This window comes from Cuculus canorus, chromosome 3 (genome assembly GCF_017976375.1).
Source record: "Cuculus canorus isolate bCucCan1 chromosome 3, bCucCan1.pri, whole genome shotgun sequence".
Taxonomy (NCBI): Eukaryota; Metazoa; Chordata; class Aves; order Cuculiformes; family Cuculidae; genus Cuculus; species Cuculus canorus.
The window spans coordinates 71,102,712-71,125,256 of record NC_071403.1 but is presented as its reverse complement, the minus strand read 5'-3'; the positions used below and the strand labels follow the sequence as shown (position 1 = coordinate 71,125,256).

General features: G+C 42.6%; 1 protein-coding gene across 1 annotated transcript in view; it reads right to left on the bottom strand.

Annotated features, from left to right (window-relative positions):
• MSH2 (mutS homolog 2) overlaps positions 1 to 22,545 on the bottom strand; it is a 43,697-nt gene that overhangs the window by 18,329 nt on the left and 2,823 nt on the right. The window contains exons 2-8 of the mRNA XM_054063202.1: positions 21,426 to 21,580; positions 20,752 to 21,030; positions 19,803 to 19,949; positions 18,591 to 18,740; positions 16,072 to 16,205; positions 7,386 to 7,585; positions 3,299 to 3,408 (exon numbers count right to left, since the gene is read on the bottom strand). Coding sequence (XP_053919177.1) covers positions 3,299 to 3,408; positions 7,386 to 7,585; positions 16,072 to 16,205; positions 18,591 to 18,740; positions 19,803 to 19,949; positions 20,752 to 21,030; positions 21,426 to 21,580 — 1,175 coding nt within the window. The remainder of the gene's footprint in view (positions 1 to 3,298; positions 3,409 to 7,385; positions 7,586 to 16,071; positions 16,206 to 18,590; positions 18,741 to 19,802; positions 19,950 to 20,751; positions 21,031 to 21,425; positions 21,581 to 22,545) is intronic.

The window sequence follows — 22,545 nt, the reverse complement described above, 5'->3', positions numbered from 1 at the left end:
CCACTGTTTCAGTTCCAGTTGTGTTGTGTGCAAACGTACGGAGCAGTAAAGTTCTCCAGCTGGTGTGGACTCCACAAAATAATGGATTATGAGAGGACCACCGTGAAACCTGGAGGTGTTAAAAAAGGAGTATGAACTTCCTGCTGCCCAAGGCAGTAGGGGAGCCTCTGTCCTTGGAGGGGTTCAAAAAACTGTGTAGAGGTGGCACTTCAGGACATGGTTTAGCAGGCACAGTGGAGTTGGGCTACAGTTGGACTTGACGATTTTTGAGGTCTTTTCCAACCTTAATGATTCTATGATTCTATCACAAAGCAGCTCCTTCCTCTCTCAGGCCTCATGAAGTCACTCCTTAGCAGGTGCTAAATACAACTACTCCACCTTTTAGATCACAGAGCCCAACCGTACCTGTCCACTACTAAACCAGATCCCTGAGCACATCACCTACCCATCTTTTAAACCCCTCCAGCGATGGGGACTTCACCACTGCCCTGGGCAGCCTCTGCCAGTTCCCCAGAACCCTTTCAGTGAGTAGATTTTTCCCAATATCCAGGCTGAATCTCCCCTAGTGCAACTTGAGACCATTCCCTCTCATCTTATCACTTGTTACCTGGGAGAAGAGACCAACACTCACATCGCTACAACCTCCTTTAAGATAATTGTAGACAATGATAAGGTCTCCCCTCAGCCTCCTTTTCTCCAGGCTAAACAGTTCCAGATCCTTCAGCCATTCCTCATAAGAGTTGTTCTCCAGCTCCTTCATCAGCTTCACTGCCCTTCTCTGGATGTGCTCCCAAAACAGAATCCAGGATTTGAGGTGCAGCCTCACCAGTGCCAAGTACAGGGGCAGAATCACTTCTCTGCTCCTCCTGGCCACACTGTTTCTGATACAAGCCAAGGTGCCATTGGCCTTCTCGGCCACCTGGGCCACTACTGGCTCATGTTCAGCCACTGTCAACCAGCATCCCAGGTCTTTCCCTGCCCAGCAGCTTTCCAGCCACTCTTCCCCAAGCCTGTAGCGCTGCACAGGGCTGTTGTGTCCCAAGTGCAGGACCCAGCACGTGGCCTTGTTGAAGCTCAACCCATTGCTCTCAGCCCATCGATCCAGCCTGTACAGATCTCTCTTTAGAGCCTCCCTATCCTCAAAGCAGATCAACACCACCTCCCAGCTTAGCGTCACCTCCAAACTTATTTTTGCTTTAGCGCAAGTTTTTGCTAGAGCTACTCTGAAATGAATGTTCAAAGTACGAAACACTGAATGTGGTAAGCAGCAGACCAACATCACAGCACTGACAGCTCTTTGATACCTGCATGTGTTTACTTACATGAAATATGACCCAAAAGAATCGCATTTCTAAGGGTTACTGAAATGAATGAGGTGATAGCGTATCATCTGCAGATTCTGGGGCTATGCTAAGCTCGCTAATCTGGAACAAGTCCTTCTGTAAAGGGCTGTGCTGCTAGTGCTCAAACCAAAACACGACCCACTGAAAGCACTAACACCCTGACTCAAGGAGGAGGCTGGAGTAAATGGGTTTTCGAATGCGCCTTATGATGCTGTGAAAGCCAGGAATGGAAGCGACAGTTTCACAACTTTGATTACAGCCAGAGAAATGAATAACCACATCCCACACTTTTTGAACTCGGATGTTGCTTTTTATATTGGAATGGATTATTGACATAATTTAGTTACTATGGTAACCTGTCCTGCACTCGTATTCAGAAGAGAGCTGGGTATTTTGTTTTAATCCCTTAAAATCTAAGAGGAATTTCAAGTCAAAGTTCAAGCTTGAACATTCAGATGGAGGAGTTTTATTCTTCTGGCAAAACCAGTGGTTTATCTATTGCCATTTTCCATTGTCTTGAAAAGGAACAAAACCAAACCTGACACCCTGGATCCTATGGTTGAAAATAACTGATTTGTTTAGAAGGACGACAAAACACTCTTCAAGTAGAAGCTGAAAACAAATGTGAAGAGCTGGACTATGAAGGGTGAAGGCTTGGAACAGCTGCTAGCTTTAAAGAAAACGAGAGTCCCAGGGCACACAAATGGCACCAGCAGATGGTCTGTAACTGGTACAGAGCTATAAATTCCTTCATTAGCATACATCACAAATTACAGCCATGTGTCAATCAAACAGTCTTTCCTTAAGCACTAAAACGCAGCTGATGAATGCACACACAGTACAAAGGCATAAAAAGTGTTGTTTCTGCCTGTGGAGAAAAATATGCCTGTTCCAAATTTTACGGCCATTGCAGCTTTCTAAAGGTCCCTGCCTTGTCCTTAATGCTGTGCCACTCAGGCAGGTAGAGCTTCTGCTCCTACACTCAGCTGAGACTGACACGTACGGCAATCCTAAACACTTCTGAAGTTTTCCAAAACAACTGAAAGATCTTAATAAGAAAGGAACATCAAAACCATTTCTAAGCAAGGAGAGGAACCACTGGCGTTACAAAAGAACATACATTTCAAAGAGCCTCTCGCCAACTATCTAATATAATGGGAAAAAATTATGTACAAAGCTTGCTAAAAACCTCGGTGCTGTTCCACTCAGCTTAAGCAGCAGTTCATGTTTTTCCTGTGTCTGAATGTTAAACAATGATCCATCAGTCATTTCCACTCATCCCTTCCCCTTCCTGCTACAGATTTTAGGAACAGGAATCTTCGTTCCCCCTTTCTTTCACTAACTTTTCCTCTGTAAAAGATGCCCATTGTCCCTTGTAAGCACGGACCTAGCATCAGTAATATTTTAAGCAAGTGTTGATGCAAGGCAAAGTTAATGGTAGCAGCTTTCTCTCTCTCTAGTGAGAAACAGCTTCACACTGGTTCCTAGGTCAGCCATTTTTCAGAGGGGCAAACTGTTATGAAGACTTAATGCCACCAAATAGAGTCAAGTGCAATGAACTTTATAGATACAGAGAAATACGCAACAAACATTCTGGCTACTATCCATTCTAGATCTGAGATACATCAAAGTAACTCTGAAAATGTAAAGAAAGAAGCAGAAAAGTGACAAAAAGCCTGCCCTGCTTTTAACACCTATGAGATTTTTAAGAACTAGTTTTAGTCCACAGCATCCATGTACGCGAGGCATTTTTTCACTGGATAATTTCAGACAGAGGGTGAACATCCTCTTCATAACCACTCTGCTAATACAAGTCTTCCTCTATTCCACAGCTAAACTATCACAAACTACTTAATATAGATGATCAATTAAACACAGCGAGTGTGGAGCAGATTGTAAAGTTCAACAAGAAACTTCAATTGCTGAGTAACCCCCTCCTACACACCAGCCCGTACCTTATCCATGTCCAATGTTGTTTCTATCATCTCCAGAAACTTAGAGAAGTCAGAGTAGATATCATTAAGAGGTGTTATGAACACTGCCAACAACAACATCTGGTGAGCTCCTGTTGAGAACAAACACAAAAAACCATCATTCACAAAACCCCACAGCTTCAGCAGGATTCACTTATTCTAGATAAACAGTGCAATTATACAGCTGGTGAGCAGTTATTCAGATTGGTTATGATGATTCCACTGACACAGAGAGATCTTCTAAAATTGGCATTATTCAGTATACATTCTGATCGAGTTTGTACCTATTCTGTCATCTTTGTTCAGACCTGGTGGTATTAATTCCCTTCTGCTATGAGCAAAACCACAGACAAACAACAGCTTGAGAGCAAACCTGCTGTCTGAACATGTCCTATTCTTGCACATACAATGCTGAAATGGCTTAAGGAAAAACTGTATTATTCTATGGTAACGAATTTTGAAGATATGAAGTGGAAGTCCCATTGTCTGCTTTTCAGAGTTTTTAATTTTCCTTCATTCAAAACTACGCAAAACTTGGAATACTTGGTATGTTATTTATTGGAAATAAATAGGAACTGAGATGTATGGGTTAGGGAGTTATTTTCCTCAAAAATAGACTATCTATTCTAACTGGATCTTCAGAGTCACCGACCTTTCCACTAAGTAGGACGTTATCAAAAGCAAATCCAATGTCTTTTGTTAGGATGGACACTCCGTAGCACGAAGTACAGCTGCACAGTACCCATCTGTTGGAAGGTCCACAGAACACTGTAAAGACACGATCACCCAAGGGAACCCCTCTTTCCCCCAGCACTGAAACTCCAGTAAAACAAAAAACGTTGGTTTGCTTCCTCCGCTTCCCCACTCCCCCAAGCTCTTCAAGTTAGAGCTCTGAACTGATTGCTATCTATTAATACAGGAAAAAATCACATTGTTGAGATTCCTGAACTTGTACAAATGGAGTCTTCTGCTGGCTAAAAATTTTCAGAACTAAGAGAGATCTAAACTGAAGTACAGCTTGCTTTTTATTCCAAACCCCTTGCTCTCTGTCACAGGTTTTTTCTCCTCCTGTAAGAAGACACATCTAAACAACCTAGAAATAAAAGGAGGCAGTAAAGAAGGAAGAGACTGAAGAGCAAAAAAGAAGTTTCACATCCATTCTTCAGCATGGACTCAGCCATTCCCAGTGCCCCAGCCGACAGAGCACAAGGCACACCCACCGAAACCACCTCAGTATTCTTCACTTAATGAAAAAACACTGTGCTTGAATGCAAAGCAGTGATTACAATTTTTTTTCCTCAAAGAAGCAAGGAGGAAAGTTTCACAATAGCATTTAATTATTCCAGTTGGAAGAGTACATCTTCAGACACCATAGGGAGATGTCACATTCAAATTTAAAAAGTATTCCTTTATTAATTAAAGAAAATACTAAAGCATTTACATATATTGATTATATGGTTCAAACTGATACATTGCAAAATTGATTTACACTTTCAATCCAACTTCCTATTCAGTATCCAAGGAAGGAAGGAAGGAAGGAAGGAAGGAAGGAAAAGAGAGGAGTGAGTGAATACTGAAGATTCATACTATTTTCTTAAAAGCACAACACTTGGCACTAAGGGAATATAAGCATGAAACACCACTGAAAAGCTAAACCCCACCCTGCCTTGCACCAGCATTCATAAACTTATAGAAAAGATGAATGGTAAAAAACCTACTTTGGCACCCGCTCAACATCATTAGCGTGCAAGGTAACCACTGAGAGAAAGAGCTGGAAGGATGTTAGCAATACAGTTCCTCCAGTGCTCACACAAGCATTTGTCTTTTTAAGATGTGAAATTAATGTATAAAAGAAAGCTACTTATAAAATTCACTAATATACACAGTGGGAAGACACCAGTAGAGGAAACTGGAGCAACACAAACTGGGAACATAACCAAGTGACCCTTGAGAACTGGCCTATCAGAAGTGAAGTAAAATTTAATAGTGCATAAGATGATGCTTTGATAGAGAAATTAATTTCCACTGTGAGTAGGGGAATAATCAGCTGGAAATGATAAAGGATGGGAAACAGCCAAGTTCCATCTCAACATGGTTGGAACACACCAGAGCAACAGTCATGGGAAGAGCAATGCTGGAACACAACATAAGAGGTAAAAAGCAGTAAGGGGTTATTCAAGCCACAAAACAGCAAAAATACACCTGTAACCCAGCACACAGTTCCTGTATTCTGCATATTCACAGGCTTAAAATAAGAGTGTCAGCCTGAGATGGAAGAAAGATGCTTCAACAGCTCCTTGAAAGTACCTAGATTTTATGCCCCAGCAATTTGAGTAATGAACTGCTCCCTTTTGCCGGCAACAGCAAAATGCTTTGATGCCTCAGAGGCCTTTCCCATCTTATGCAGGTTTCTTATGTCTGAAAAATACAAAAGTCATCTTCACTCATCACCCCCTCCTCAGCTTTCACCACTCGTAAGAACGAGCACCTCAACAGAGCAAGGCTCTATCACAGGGAAGGGCACTCACTGCTAACCACTCAATGGTGCAGGTGCTCTACTGCCTCACGGCATCCATGAGAAATCTGGAGTCCTGAAACTGGCAGATACTCAGAATTGTCAAAAATCTGTCTGACTTTCCACCTCATGAGGAGTTAAAAGATTTTAGTCTTAAACAGTTTCATGATCAGATCCAGTCTGAATCAGTCACATGCGTTCAAAAGCACCAGACCATTCTTGTCCTTTAAACAAGGGCAAATAAGTACAAGGAAAAATCAAAATTACACATTTCACCTATTTTAAATTATCTTAGACACACTGCTGACAAATGCCCAACCAGGGCCGACTGATTCACATGTGGAACAGCACAAACCTTTTGCAGGCTATTAATTTCTCCATATGGTAAGCTTAGCAGTTTGCCTCACACAGCCTGCTCCTCAAAACTGCTAAAAATGGAATCTTTTTCCTATGACAGAGAAATTCTGTTGATGCAAATGACAGCTAATAGAAAAAGAAGTAAAGACAGGAAGCAAGCATTTTGAACTATTGAAATCCAAGAGCTCCGTGCCAGGGCAAAACCAAACTGTCTCTTTCAAACAGCCAAAGAGACATGGTGAGGCAGCTAAAGCGAGGCACAGCACTTCAAAAAAGTTGTGTCTGCCAGGTGTTTCCCAGTTTTAGGTCTTAACTGTTTTGGAAACAACACAGCCAGCCACCAAAAATGAATTTATTTTAAGATTACTACTTTCGAAGATGTTTCATTACTTGAAGGCATGAAACTATAGTACAGAAATTACTGGGTAATATCACTGTCTACTCAAATATAGGAAAGAAATTGTTGTAACTGTAGCATTTCAGAAATTATTTCTTTAAGGCTTTGGAGCTCACTTTACGTGAAGAGGTTTGCAAATAAATTCATGGGTTTCTACAATTTGTTTTCTGACAGGGCAGGACTGCTGTTGCTGTAGTGGATAGCCCCTGTTACACTGACATTGTCCTAGTCTGCACTTTCTTGGCAACACATAAAAAAGGCAAAGAAACAACAACTTTTGTATTTTCTAGACCTGCTTGTCATAATATCAAGCTTCCCAGAAGAAGATCAGAAGAAATCCTGCCATGTTACTCATATCATAAAAAAAGCCATTCCAATTATACCAATAATGTTTAAACTGTTTTTTTGTGTTTAATTACAATCTAAAGTGCAAAGTGTCTTCAAGAAGAACACAACATTGTACGAATAGTGTCTTGTTTGTAAGATCATAATACACACACACACAATTGGTCAAAAACTCTTACAGACAAGTTGATGTCAAAGATTACCAGACCATCACCCAACAGTTCAGTTATTGCAGCTACCCAGTAATTAGAATGCTTTTTCTCATGAAGATTTGTCTATGGTTACTTTTAAGCACCTGACTGGCATTTCAGAATTTCAGTTCACTTCAAATATCGTTAAGCTTTATTCCTGCAACAAAAGTACACAGGAAAAAAGTAATCCTTGGGATCTACAGGCTATTTCATTGCATCATCAGTGCCTTATAAAACACTAAAAACAGACGGGGGTAGCGTTACCTTCATGTTTCTCTAGTGCTTGCACAACATTAGGCAGTTGATTGATAGCCTGATACATTCGGTAACAGTCCTGTAAGTTTGCTGCTTGCCTCTGAAACTTCTTTGCCAGCCGGTTGAGATCTGGGAAGCGACGTAAGAGATCTTCTTGCAGACACTGACGTAGTTCTGGATCCAACACAAAAGCTTCAACCAGATTCAACCTAAATAAGAAGTTCATAACAATGATTAGCACCTCTGTTCTGCCTGATCAGTCACCCTGGTTTGATTTTCACTACAGGTTCAGTCCTCGCTTGTGTCCCCTGTAAGCATGTCAGTACATTCTTCGCCAGCAGCTATCCTGATCATTAGGGAATACCTCAAGTGCAGCCTTTGGACTCTTCGTCAAGACGAAAATCTTTCTTTTCTTTCACCTGTGCCTTTTACACAAACAAATCTTTCCCCTTCACCCCATGCTCCCTCCGCTTGTTCAGCAGTCTCTTGGAGAAGAACTTGTCAAAGGCATTCTGAAACCTCTAATTTATTCTTTCCATTCTCCTTTGTCCACAACAATGACAAGTTCAAAGAGTTCTCGAATCAGCACAATACCATTTTCCTCTGCCAAAACCATGCTAATTAGACTAACATCTCATGACCTTCCTAGTGCTGTTCTATCTTCCCCTCCCTGTATTTGCCAACCACAAATGTAAGGCCGACAGGTTTGCGTTCCTGCCACGTTTTGCATAACAACTTCCAGAATGATAAGCACACATACCAGCTTGCTGAACAGAAAGGGCCACATTAAGATAACACAATTATAAGTCATGCCTAAAGCTCACAAGTAATAATGACACCAAATGACAGGTTGGCTTTAATATAAAGCTCGACTGAGGAAACAGAAAAAGCAAACACAAAAGAAACAAATAAAAAATCCAAGAAAGTGTAATCGTGAACCACTGACAACACTAGGGAACTTGGTTCCGCCACACAGCAGAAAAGGGAAACAAAAGCAAGGCCACACTTTCCACCACAGATGTGAGGCAGCACAGCCACGGTAACAGAAGCAACTCTAACTGGCGAAAATACAGCAGAATAGAAATGGAATCTTTGTTTCAGGACGGTTATTTACATTTGCAAATTAACCCACAAAAATAGCGAACAGCATCTCAGGTAATATCACTAACACCCAACACAAGCACTTTCCCTGAAGTTGGCCATGCTAACCCCCTTTTCGCCTGCTATTCCAAACCATGGCTGTCTTGTCAGCTTTGAATTCTGTGCGATAACAAGTGACACTTGGCACAGCATGCCCTGAGAAAGAGAGAAAACATCCCAGCTATCTCCAAGTTTCTGTTGAATAATCTGGAATCCAGCTGAAAGCCTTTCACCCCTTCCTATGTTTTACTGTCAGTGAGAGCCGCCTCTCAGCCCTACTACTAACAGACCAAAGACTAACAATCCACACCAAGAAAAGGACAACAAAAATCCGGTTTTGATCTAATAAATCAAAAGTCACATCCCAGTGCTTGCATGGTGGAAGTTTTGTGCCAGGCTTCCTTTTTGATTAAATACAGAGTTTGGGGATGCAGTGAAAAAACAATACTACTTCATGGTCTTCAAAGACAAGAGCCAGTGGAGGAAAGGCATTTCCATTATTGTTTTTGTGTGGTTTATCCCCTGCAAGCTTTCATACGTTACTAAAATGAAGATGTAATGTTTCTTACACTCCACCAGCACTAACACTCTTTTAAATTGCTAACCTGTGCATTTCCCTAAACTAGCACAGACTAAGAGCACACTGAACAGGTTCTATTTCTCTGCTGTAAAAAACCAAATATTTCTTCATTTGCATTCATGCTGCACAGAGAAAAAACTCAAACCTGCTCACAAACAGAACATTAAACACTTTTACAACCCTTACACATGATAAATGAAATTAAATTACAAGTCAAGACAACACTATCTTGCCAAAGGCAGTTTCCTAACGTGCCACCTACCTTCCTAATGTTTGTGGATATAAATCAAAAAGAGCAGAAACAATATGTTCTCTGTTCTTTCATGAAGAATGTACCATATTGCTGTATAAAATGGTCAAATCAGTGACCACCAAGGATACAGTGACTAAACAGAGAGCCTTACACATGTACACAGCAAAAGCATTCACATGCTCATTCACTCATTAACTGGAAACTTCATTAACTTACGGCTGTGAATTAAAATAAAAATCCTGAATAATTAAACACAGATTCTAAGCAAAATTTAAGGACTGCAGTAATTGCCATCCACCTCCTTCTGGCAGGCTGTGAGCAAAAGAATGCTACGGCAGCTCCACATTCTCATCTCGCTAAATAGCTATTTGATTATTTCCTAAATATCTGAAAACGAATTTGACCTTTCAACCAAATCTGAGTTTCATTTCCCTTGAGCTTCACAATTAGGATGCAACAGAAACGGACTAAAAGCTGAATCCTTCAATTTATTTTGCATTGAGTGAGGACTTCTTAGGATGAAGTGGGCGAGCTGGAAGTATCAGCTAGGAGATACTGTGAGTACCTGCTCCAGTGCTGCAACATGGAATGTCACCTTTAATTTACAGATCTGCAATGCTGATTGCTGATCCTTGACCTAGAAGACGCATTATTTGGATAATGTAGAGAACACAAACAGCTTTTAGGCACTTCAGTTCCAGCAACAACATTGTCTTCCCCGCACCTGAAGATGCCATGGAAGGAACCTTTATTCAGCTCTTATTTACATCCCCCTGTTCCCTTCTCAAACAGGGAAACTAAAGTCTTTTACAACACAAGAACCTAAGCTTTTCAACTGGTTTCAAGCACCTGGGATTTTGATGGTAATTCCGTCCCAAAGATATAGCTTGACACATGCTTGACCAGCAAAGTTTCTGCTTAATGCTTTAAGACAGCACCCGCTGTTAATCTTGGTTTTATAAGCAAACCAAAATGAAAATAGAGGTTATCTAGTAGTTTTAAATAAGTACACGTAGGTGAAGGGAGAGGAGAGGGTTAAAAAAGAAGCCTTGAGGGATTCAGGCTCCCAACATTTCTCTAGGAGACTCAGATGATAACCTTTGGAACACCAAAGGTGACACTTTTCTAACATTTCCAGAGGCTCACTGGGAAGCCAACACCATTCTCATGTCACTGGAATGACGATTTCTTCCATGCGAAATATTCATTCCATCATAACCTGCGTGACAACAAGAAATCGCATTCCTGTCCTCCAACGAGCTCACATTCAACCTGTATTTCAGAAGAGCTCACATTCAACCTGTATTTCAGAAGCTTCATTACAGGCACTATGGGCACTCCCAGAATTTAAAGTGCATTTTAACTAGGCCATTTAGAAAAACCTCCATGTCGGTCACATTCTCCCCTCTCTTTCTGAGGATGCAGGCCACTACCTACTCATTTAACTGCCTGAGAGGGGTCTGGTGCTGTGCAGAAGTTCAGACCTGTACTTGGAGAGGTGCTGAAGGTCTTTCCAGAGCTGCTAGCCACAATGCCAAGAGCAGCAAGGCCCATCTGCAATGCAGTTAGAGAAGAACACAAAAGCAGTGAAATCTGTCACAGAACAGTTTACGCTGGAAGGGAACTCCAAGTCTCTCATTCCAGCCCTTGCTCAAAACACAGCCAATTTCAGTTGAACACTAAACAAGAGCAAAGATCAACATCTCTCCACCTCTCTGAGCCCACATTCCAGAGTCTGACCATCCTCGTGGTGAAGATGTCTTTCTTTATATCCAGCTGGAGGGCCCTTTGCCGATGTTGGTGCCTGTCAGTCTTGTGCTTCTGTCCTTGCCAGAAGATCCTGGCTTTACCTTCTCGATGACTCCCACCTATAGGGTAGCCGAGACCAGCAGTGAGGTCTGCCCCTTTGTCTTCCCTTCTTCAGCTACAAATCCAGCTCCCTCAGCCTCTCCCAACGCACCACATGCTGCAGTCCACTGACTGCTCAGTGATGTTCTGTCAGACTGGCTTCTGTTTCTCCATCTGCCTGTGTTCGAAGCCCCACAGTGGATACAGGACTCTAGATGCAGCCTCACACCACCAAATCAACGTGAGCAATCACGTTCCTCCCCCGACTCTTCCTGGAGGACCCCAGCACACCATCACCCTTCGCTGCTGCAAGGGCATGCTGTGGATGGAAGTATTTGCTCCACCCCAGCAGATGCCAGAGTGGCCCAGGTTTTCCGAGAGAGCCAGGGCCCATGATCCTGTTTCTTCCTGTTGTCCAAATCAGGCTTTGTCCAATCCCTGAGCATGACAGGGCAGCAGTGCTGCAGATGCTCACTGTAAGGCCTGCCACTCCACTGTCCTAGAGCAAAACAGGCTCGTGGCCCCTCGGCAGCAGAGCTCTGTGTGTTTGGACTTTGCTCTGCAGAAACACAACCCCTCCATCTTCCCTGCCCAGCCATCCCAAAAAGCAGCCACTACAGTGCTCCCATTGCTTGATGACATTCCCATGACCCAAAGGAGATCACAGGCCTGCAACCCACACAAGACTGCTCAGTCCACCTGGTCGTTCTCACTTGCGTTGAGCTATCCCATACGCATCACCCCACTCTGTCCCTCCATTTATCTGCTAGCAAGAAGCATGTTAGGTTAACTTAGAATCATAAAGTCATTAAGGTTGGAAAAGACTTCTATGGTCATCCAGTCCAACTGTCAGCCCAACACCAGTGTGCCAATTAAACCACGTCCCAAAGTATCATAGTTACACACTTTTTGAACTCTTCCAGGGATGGGGACTCCACTACCGCCCTAGGCAGCCTCTTCCAGCCCTTCCATTAAGTAACTTTTCCTAGTATCCAGTCTAAACCTTCTGTGACACAACTTGAGGCCATTTCCTCTCGTCCTATCCCTTGTTACTTGGGAGAAGAGTCCAGCACCACCTCACCACAAGCTCCTTTCTTCTAACTAAATAAAGCCCTGTACAAGTATTCAAAACTGCCTGCACCAGCTAGCAACAAGTCCCTTTACTCTTCCATCTTTAAACAAGGTTCTACTTTAATTATCATTCCAGACTGATTCATAAGAATGTTCTACAAACTTGAAAATATTACCCTGCTAAGCCTTCATCCACCTAAAGCTTCTTAAATCCATTACTTTCTGACTCTGATAGAGACAGGACTGGTTCCTACACTTTGGCCCCCCATGTAGTGTAATGTTGAGGAACACAGGAGAAAAGCTTGCACCAGGCTTGCATCAGAACGAGAGTGGTCAGAGCATAGCCTGTAACTCCTATGGAGCCGAGACCACTGTACCTTCTCCACCAAGAACAGAGACAGGTAAAAGTGCTGGCCATGGGATGCAAAGCGGACTGGAAAGGTCAGCTAGGACCTCATATTTGCTCTGTGCACAAATAGCAGAGTTTCCTCCTGATATAGAAAAAAGTTAAATCTATTCTGTACGAGTTCCCTTCTCGGGGCACAACAGAACAAGCGCTATCTACGTTCTGCCACATTCCTCAGACTTGCCAGTATCTGAAACATAAACTCTATGTCCTGAAGTTACTTGCTTTACCATAGTCAACCGTGTTATGCAACTAGTATCCATTTGCTCCTCCTGTCTCTGCACCTACATTTTAATTTCAGAGATTATAAGGCAAGGAGCAAGAACCTCATGCACCTGCCTTCTGAACACACCACACAGGAGAAGAAGGTCTGTATCTTGTGTACTTATGACTGATAATTATTTTTTTAATCATGATGGCCAAATGCCCATGTGTTTCAAGACAAGCAAGTATCAGTTTTCTTAGCTCTCACGAGCTAAGAAGTAGATAAACACTGTTTTATCCAAACCATGTGCGCTCTGTCCATTAATTTGTGTTGTTAGTGTAGGGGCATAGACACAGAGAAGTGGTGCAACAGTGTGTTCTGTTTATCCACAAACCTTACCAAGGTGCTGCAAGTTATGGTGATCCATCCTGCTCCAGCAGGTGACTGGCACCATCTACAGGTCCTAGCAGAGGGATACAACAATCCAACTTGGAAAGGGTTTTACATAAACATTCAGACAATCACTTTCCTGGAATAGAAGTTAAGTCAATCATCTCCTGTGTAAGCAAAACAAGAGGCTTGCTCCAAATATTGTCTTCTAACAGTAGTCCAGCTGGGGCAGTTTAGCCACTGCTCAGTGTTAAACAGGGCCCTTTAACATGGAGCACTTCAAGCTAAGAAATGATCAGTAACTCCTCTTGACTACACGGGGCATGTAAGGGAGCAGCAGTCCAGATATTTCCTTCTAAAACCACCTAGATGGTCTAAATTAAAACAGTTTCTAATCCTTAAACCAGTCACAATATACTGTAAAGCATATAGAGAACAACTTGGCAACTGCATATCACAGAATCATGGAATGGTTTGGGTCGGAAAGGACCTCAGAGCCCTTTCAGTTCCAACCCCCCCGGACACCTTCCACTGCATCAGGTTGCTCAAAGCCTTATCCAACCCAGCCTTGAACACCTCCAGGAATGGGGCAGCCACGACTTCTCTGGGCAACCTGGGCCAATGCCCCATCACCCTCACAGGAAAACATATCTTCATAAGATCTCATTTCAATCTCCCCTCTTTCAGCTTCAAACCATTCTCTTCATACTATCCCTGCACTCCCTAATAAATATATCCTGATATCTTTCAAGGGATATTTGAATCTGTCAGTGCATCTCAGCAGTCCCACTAACAGCTTCTCTCACTATGTCTATTCCTTCAGATTAAAAAAGGAACAGTCCTACGGACTTTGAAATGCATTAAGACTGAAAGGTTGTCACACCAACAGCTTACGAGTAGAACACACTGATTAATCCCAAAGTCAAAGAATTAAATTCATCAAAGCAGTACATGAAGGCAAGATGCATTCAGAGGGGCTTCGCTGTGCTGCAAAATAAGTGGAGAAAGTATGACTGGAACATCTCAGTTGTCTGTACACTCCAATTAAAACAAACTGCAGCCCTGATGATTCTGTGCCCTCCTGTTACCGATGGACCCCTTTCAACCTCCTAGCACTTAGATAGACCAACTTTTGCCAGCTCCACTAACAGATTTAACTCCACTTAATCACTCCTTTCCTTCAAATATGGCTTTTCCTAAACGCGTTCAACATGAGCCATACAGAATCGCAAACTCAAAATGCTGAGGTGACTGTCGCTCTACCAAACACGTCCATCTATATTTCTTGCCTACTATTTAATCCCAGCTTTATCAAGAAGTCTCCATCTCTTTCCCAAACCTGCAGGACTTCTGATGCACAGTACTGAGCAAACAAGTCTGACACAAAACCTAAATTTTCTGATGTTTCCTTTGAGATAAAAAAACGACAATGGGGGTTATAACTTTGAAAAACTTAAAACCAGAGTAACCACAAAATTAGAGTTGGCTGAGATCTTAAAATCCAAAACTGACAGAAGCAGAGGATCCGGGGCACATCATCCAGAACTAATGATGAAGGCTCTTTTAATACGTGCCAGAGTAAGCTACAACGGGCCATAAACCTGGGGACAAAATAACAGCATTTCTGGGTGTGATCTGCTCGAGTTACTGGGCACCATTCTGCAAATGATTGGAAAAAGTAGAAACATTTGTTGAAGAGAAGCTGAATAACTCAGTCTCTCAGAATGTAGAGAGAACACTCCTCTTTGTCTAATTTCTTTAAACAGCACTGTGACCAAGGCTAGATTTCTTTTTTAGTAGTAGTGATCTGTGCTAAAGCCCAACAGCAAAAACATACATATTCATAATGCCTTCTCTGAAATACAGTCCTTTGAAAAGGTACTGAAGGCAAATCCAGTTTTCTTGTCTCTTCAGCTTTGTCAAGGCACACATTAACATCCAGTCTGCAATGCATCAACCTGTCATTCACCTGAGCTGCGCTGTTTGGGTTTAGGTGATAAGAATATTGCTATATCCAGCAAGAGTTTAGAAGATGTGTAACTTCTGTTGTCTGTATGGTGAACATCACCAAGAGACAAACACACATGCTGTAGGAATACAGCCTTTGCAGCTTTCATTTCTGAAGGACTGAGAATTATCTGTACCTTCTCAGCAGAGACCTGCCAGGCTCTCTAAAGCTCAGTACTGACTGATGCTGCTGCCCGCTGGCAGGGCAGGCACACAGCAACAGGCAGCAGGATGGAAAGGCAAGGAGGAAAAAGACCATCCTAGTTTGAGACAAATTCTAAGCAAGACACAGTCAGAGTGTCCCACTGCCACCAAAGGCAGCTTTTGTCTGGAAATACAAAGAGTTGGTTAATTATCGGGGGGGAGGTGTTGTTTTAGTTTCTTTTTTCATTGGTAAACTGGGAGTGACATCAAAATATTATTATATAGTAATAATAACATTAGCTGTATAATAATATTATTATAACGCTTGAGCATTTGCAGTACAACAGTTAAGATGATGCTGCCACAAGGCCTGTGCCTGTGGCAGGAATTGTGTGACCACCAAAACATACCATTACTCACTCCTCTTTAAAACATTGTAACTGTAAAAAGCATTTAATTTAACAGCAAATTGCCAATTTTCATCTTCGGCAGAAACACTTTGAGGTCTAACTACAACATGTGACAGAATATCCTGCAAAATACCCCACCACCATTATTACTTGGTTATGGTATGCTGTGCTTAAAAAGCAAGAGCCTTCTATACAACAGTTACTAACTTGATTAACTCCATCAGACACAGAGCACTGTTACCTTTCTTCAATTCTATTCTTGTCCATAAGCGGTTGTTTGATCCACTGATTAACCAGCCTCTGTCCTTGAGGGGTCCTGCATTTATTCAGTAAACCAGCTAGAGACTGGGTAGCGTTAGAGTTCTCCACAGAGCTCTGTAAAGGAAAAAGAAAAAAAAAAGAGTTAATGCAGTTTATTGACACACACTGAGCAGCATTCAATTGTTCTACCTAGGAACAGACCAGTGTTTCTTCTGTATTCAACTTGGCATCCACCAAAACAGGCAAACGCAACGGCACAGCACTACAGTGCCTACATTGTGACCCAGGAATAGGTTTTGCCATTTGGAATCACAGAACCATAGAACGGGTTGGGTTGGAAGGGACCTCAAAGCCCATCCAGATTCAACTCCCCTTTCATTCCATCTCCCACTGGATCAGGTTGCTCAAAGCCCCAGCCAACCTGGCCTTGAACATCTCCAGGCATCGGGCAGCCACCACTTCTCTGGGCAATCTGGGCCAGTGCCTCACCATCCTCACAGAAAATCTTTCTTCCAAAGATCTCATCTCAATCTCCCCTCTTGCAGCTTAAAACCATTCCCCTTGCCCTGCCCCTTCACTCCCAGATCAAGAGCCCCTCCTGAGCTTTCCTGTAGCCCCTTTCGTTACTGGAAGGCTGCTCTAAGGTCTCCTCGGAGCCTTCTCTTCCCCAGGCAGAACAAGCCAAACTCTCCCAGCTTGCCCTTGTATGGGAGGTGCCCCAGCCCTCAGATCACTTCCATGGCCCTCTGGACTTGCTCCAACAGACCCATGTTCTTCTTTTAGTAAGGAAACTGGCTGAATGAACAGGAAAGCCTGAAACTTCTCTGGTCACTCCCATTTGAACAGGAAAAGTGGAAATACACCTAGATATTCGCTCTTTTGCCTTCTGCAAGGTCAAATAAAACAGGTGTTCCATCCATCAAAAAAAAAAATCAGCAAGAAACTGGACATAGGTTCAAGGGTTTTGGTCGGAGATCTTGGACGGACACAACAGAATGAGGTAACGGGAGAGAACAGTTACTCAAATTCTTTCAAGCTTCTCCAGATCACCTCTGACACACTATAAACATCAATAAACTTACTCTGTTCAGACTATAGTTTACTATTTATAAATTAGGTTCAATATTATCTGGACTCCAGACATCCTTTGGAGCATTTCTCTTGGGGTTTTGTTTGGGTTTCACACAAACAGCCAGAAAGCACAGATTTTAACACTGAAAAATAGCAAACTAGCTTGTTGCAACTCTTAACTTTGAAATGAAATCTCAACCCTCTCTACCCAAGAACATCTGCAATTAAAACACCAAGCAAGCACTCATGCAGGAACATTCAAACCCTTGTTCCAAAGCTCACAGCAGCCCCTGAAGACAGACACAGCTGTGTACTTCCTATCACAAAACGCATAATACCAGGAAGGCCTTTCAAAGAGATGCAGCTAAGACAGCACTGACTTTCCTAGAACACCTCCATAAAACTGCAGAACAAATAGAATTTTTGTTTCATTCCCTAGACAGTAGCACGGAATCAAGAAATTAAGTGAAAGAAAAAATCAGACCATCTCTCTCCAGGGTTAACAAGCTCAGATGCTGAATATATGTTCTTTTTCCTCTAGAAATCCCTCTAAGGTGAACAGGAGACCGTACTTGTGATTTCTTCCTATAAATCTGAAACTCTAGTGGATTAGCTTCAAGCACAGATCATTAAGCAGGGTTTACTGACATGAAAACACAAGAAAAAAGCCATACAACACAGCACTTCGAGTCCACATTTTCCTACAACTATAAGAAGGGGCAAAGCAAAAAAACAGATATGGTGGGATGCCTAGAGTAACCTGCTTCGATTTGTAGAAAATGGGTGTAAAAAGTACAACTGACAGTAACCAGCTTGCATGCCACGGTGTTTTGGGAATATTCCCAAGTGCTGTCCTGTTGGCCACCCAACCTGCTGCAGCCAGCCCTGCCTTTCCATCCCTACCAGCAGTGTTCCTGCCACATGACCCCTGTTCCCCAACACTATCCAATTCTGGCTTCTGTTCTCTTTCCAAAACTGCGCTTTGGAGTTCCCCATCACATCGCAGAACTACAGAATTCTCCTCCTGTACCCCCAGTCTGCTCCTGCTACTGGAGATGTGAGCTCCTCTGGCCAAACCCAAGGACACAAAGCATTCCCACCACTGCTGAGCCAGGCTCTTCGGCAGCTGCAATAAGGAACTGCTAAGGCTCTTCCCACACCTGCACTCTACACAGACATTTGTTTGCGGATGCTTCCTACCTCCCTGATGATCTTCTCTTCTACATTCAAAGCAAGCCAACAAAAACCAAAATACAAAAGGGGCTAATGGAGGCTGACTGTTCAAAACATACTGCAATGGAGTAACTGAAAACTAAGCTGAAACACAGAAGCTGCCATTAATCAGGATCTGGGGTAGTCAGGCTCCTTATCAGGCAGCTAAATAAGAACACTGCAAACCACTTACCAATTCAAGACTGCATTTCTTACCTGGAAAAGGTTGAGGGCTTGTACAGCAGCATTATCTAGAACCATGTATTGACTGAGATCAAAAGCAGTCAGTTCAAATTGTCCAAAATTAGACTCATCTGACAGCAACTCCAAAAACTTAATAATGGCCGACAAAGATGAAACAGCAACCTGGAGTTTAAAAAAACCAAAACACACCACATTCTACTTAGAAACACTCATGAATCACAGAGTATTTAATCAATGCCCCTAGAAAATTACAACCAAAGACAACTTGGGGCCATGCCAATTCCAGCAGGGCGAGAAGAGCCTCATTCTGTCTGGCAGGACTGCATTTTCTTAGGGACACCCTATGGCACCGGAATGTCTTTCGAGTTAGGTGCAAGAACACCAAACGAGTCATTTACATAATCAGATAACATGTGAAATGCACGCTCTCCCAGTTTCCCAAAGCTATTATCAGGATGTTTCTGGCTCAGGAACACAAACAAGTTATTGCAGATAAATAAGGAACCATGGAGCGTCTCAGGACGTGGTTTCAGGGTTACTTTTCAAGGAAAACAACGATCTAATCTGACTCACTTTACAGCCTTACAAATGCCAGTGCCAGCACACCAGAGAGGGAGCAGCATGACTGACTCATTTAGCTGCAACACGCTCCAAATCATCTTAACCTGTTACAAAATCACTCATCAAGAGAGAATAATGCTGCACCTTACATTTGCAGTGAGCACCAGCAGTGAAGGGCATTTGAAAACAAATTAAACCAAGTTTATCACAAAACAAATTACCTCTTGCTTGCAGCTCAGAGAACAAACACACTCAGTTGACAAGCAGGCACTAAATCACATGATATAAACCACAAAAATATTGTCATAAATATTACTATGTTTTCAAACAGCAGTTTTCCTGTCATGCAAAATAATCTCAATGTCGTATTCCAGTCCTCAGGCTAGAGAGATTACAAACAGGAGGCACTTCTTCTGCACGGTCTATTTGTTTACCAGAATTCCCTACTTTTAAGAGGGAAGTGAAAAGTCTTCTCATTTTTTTACAGCACCCCTGGAATCCAACGTTGACATAAACTCAGTCTGAGTAGGACTGCAAGAATGTAGCTTAATATACTGTGGGTTGTACAATGTATCTCCCCAGAAGTATGGGAATCCAGCATAAAACAGGATCAGCAAGGAGAGAGATCAGCTCACAGCATGTTGAATATCACCCTGTGCTCACCTGTTTTTCCATCTCTGGCAATGCTGCACTGTTTATTTGTTCTTCCTTTTTTGATTTTAACAAGCGGTTGAGATCCTGAACAATATCTTTTGTTGTGAAATCCGCCTTCTTCCTGTCCGTAATCAGGATTCCTCCTCTCTGAATGACCTGTTGTCCATAAACACACACATCTATGACTTTCAATATGCAGGGGACAGAGTTCATCACAGAGAAGCAAACCCTGCAGAGATCATAGAATCACAGAATGGTTTGAGTTGGAAAGGACCCCAAAGTCCGTCCATTTCCACATCCCCTGCCATAGGCAGGGACACCTCCCACTGGATCAGGTTGCTCAAAGCCCCATCCAACCGGGTCTTGAACACCTTCAGGGATGGGGCAGCCAGGACTTCCCTGAGCAACCTGTGCCAGTGCCTTACCACCCTCACAGTGAAGAATTTCTTCCTAATGTCTAATCAAAATCTTCTCCCTTCAAATTTAAAGACATTTTCCCTCATCCTATCACTACAGGCCTTTGTAAAAAGTCCCTCCCCCGCTTTCCTGCAGGCCCTTTCAGTATTGGAAGGTTGATATAAGGTCTCCCTGGAGCCTTCTTTTCTGTAGACTGAACAACCCCAACTCTCTCAGCCTGTCCTCACAGCAGAGGTTCTCCAGCGCTCTCATCATCTTCCCGACCCTCCTCTGGATCTATTCCAACAGTATCCAACAGATATGTGGTTACTGCCAGGTTGCAGAGAGAACAACAGACAAGATTTTATCCTTAGAACAACTTTTGCTGATTAAAATCCAAAAAAGTCAACAGACAAACAGGACATTTCCATAAGTAAATCAAAACTTCCTTGGGTTAATCCACTGCTCCTTCATTTTCCCATAGATCATGGAGATAATGACCTAAATTATAGATTTTTAGATAAAAGCTTTGCCTGCCCATCAGCCACAATGGTTCCCTTACTTGCCGCAGTTTTCCCATCTCTCCTGCAGTCTCTCCTCCTGGCAGCACACATTCCTTTGGGCCCAGCTGCACCAGCAGAGCTTCCAGGTTTGAGAACTGATCGTTATCAGGAAACTCGCAGACACTCAGCTTTCGCAGCGTATTGTCGACATAGCCCACTCCCACCACTCTCTGCCCATCTGCAGTGGACAGCTTCACCCCCACCACCCCAATGGCTGTCGACATGTCATTGTTGGCAAAAAGGACTTCCTCAAACTGAGCAAGATTTCCTGGAGAACCCTATTTAGAGGAGAAATAAACATATTTTTAAAGAACATACACACACATATTTTTTTTTTTCCAAAAAGGGCAACAACAGATAAAAGCAATGAACAGCTCATTAATATCAAACACAAAGCTGTTATATGTTTTAATCATTAAAAATTAAATATCATCTAGACAAAGCAAACTACCTCAGGCTTCCTTAATTTCCCAAGCTATGGCAGAGGCGCAACAAGCTCTTCCAGCTTACAGCAGTAGAAAACACAGGGGCAAGTAACAGATCACATGATTTATCACCATACCTCCCACGTCAATCCATGAAAATCCCCAAATTCCATGCTGAGGGACTGAGAAAAGAGTAGCAAAGGTTCTCCTTGCATTATACAATTACAGAGAAAGGTAGAAAAACTTACCTTGTATGCTAAATACCAGTCATTTTCTTTGATCGATTTACTCCCTGCTTTGTTCTTGTAGACTTCGACTCTGTAATGACGAACCAGAAGCAGATCTCTCACGAAAGACTCGAAGTTCATTTTACTGAGCACAACACTCTCAAGTTTCTGAGTTCCTATAAGAAAAAGCAGAAAAAATTTACAAGATACTCCAACAGTTCATAATATTTATTTGCCCTAACCTCAAGAACTAGTTACCAGCCTTCAGGAAGGATATCATTCCAATATCAACGGAGCAAGTGTGCAAAATGCATGAAACAACACAAAACCACCACACTCAACTGATTAGGAATGAAGAAAGCATGCATCGCATCCAAACAAAAGCAACATTCATTTCCAAATCACACTACATCTCGATATATGCGTATATAAATAGACACATTCCTCCCCCACTTCCTTCTCCTGGTCCTGATCTGGTTTTCTAATTAATCTTTTACACATTTTAATCTAACAAGTGGTGGAATGCAGCTACAGGTTGTCCTTCTGGATAATGCCTTGCCTTTCCTGGATGAGACACTTCTATAGATAGAATGGACCACGACCCAAGTCGTGCTCCGAAAACATCACAACATTTCCCTTTAACCACAAGGTATACTGTAAAAACAACAAATCCTCAAGAAAGATGAAAGTTTTACATTAAAACTTTACTTAGAAGTGCCTGACTGGCTAACTCCTTGCTCCTGTTCCCATTGGGTGCAGGCAGATCATATAGTCGAACAAATTCAATCCCATGCAGCTGACAGGAGCAAACCCACCTCTCCCTCCCCACCTCCGTGCTCCCTTGGGCACCTGCCAGCACAATAAGGGTTTAGTAATACTCTCTTACTGAAAGTGAGGTTTGGGTGGGAATATTCCATTTTCTGCCAGATCAGCCAGTGAAATTACACTGGTGTCAGACACATTGAAGCGGAATGCCACAAAGGAAGCACAGGCAACAAACAGGGATCACCATATCTATCCTTCCTGTACCATGCCTTCATCATCATGTCTAAGGCTCCCTTTACCTGAAAGACATTAAACAGCGAATTTCCACACCCAAAACTTACAGGTTTACGTTAAATAGGATTTTTTAATTTTCTTT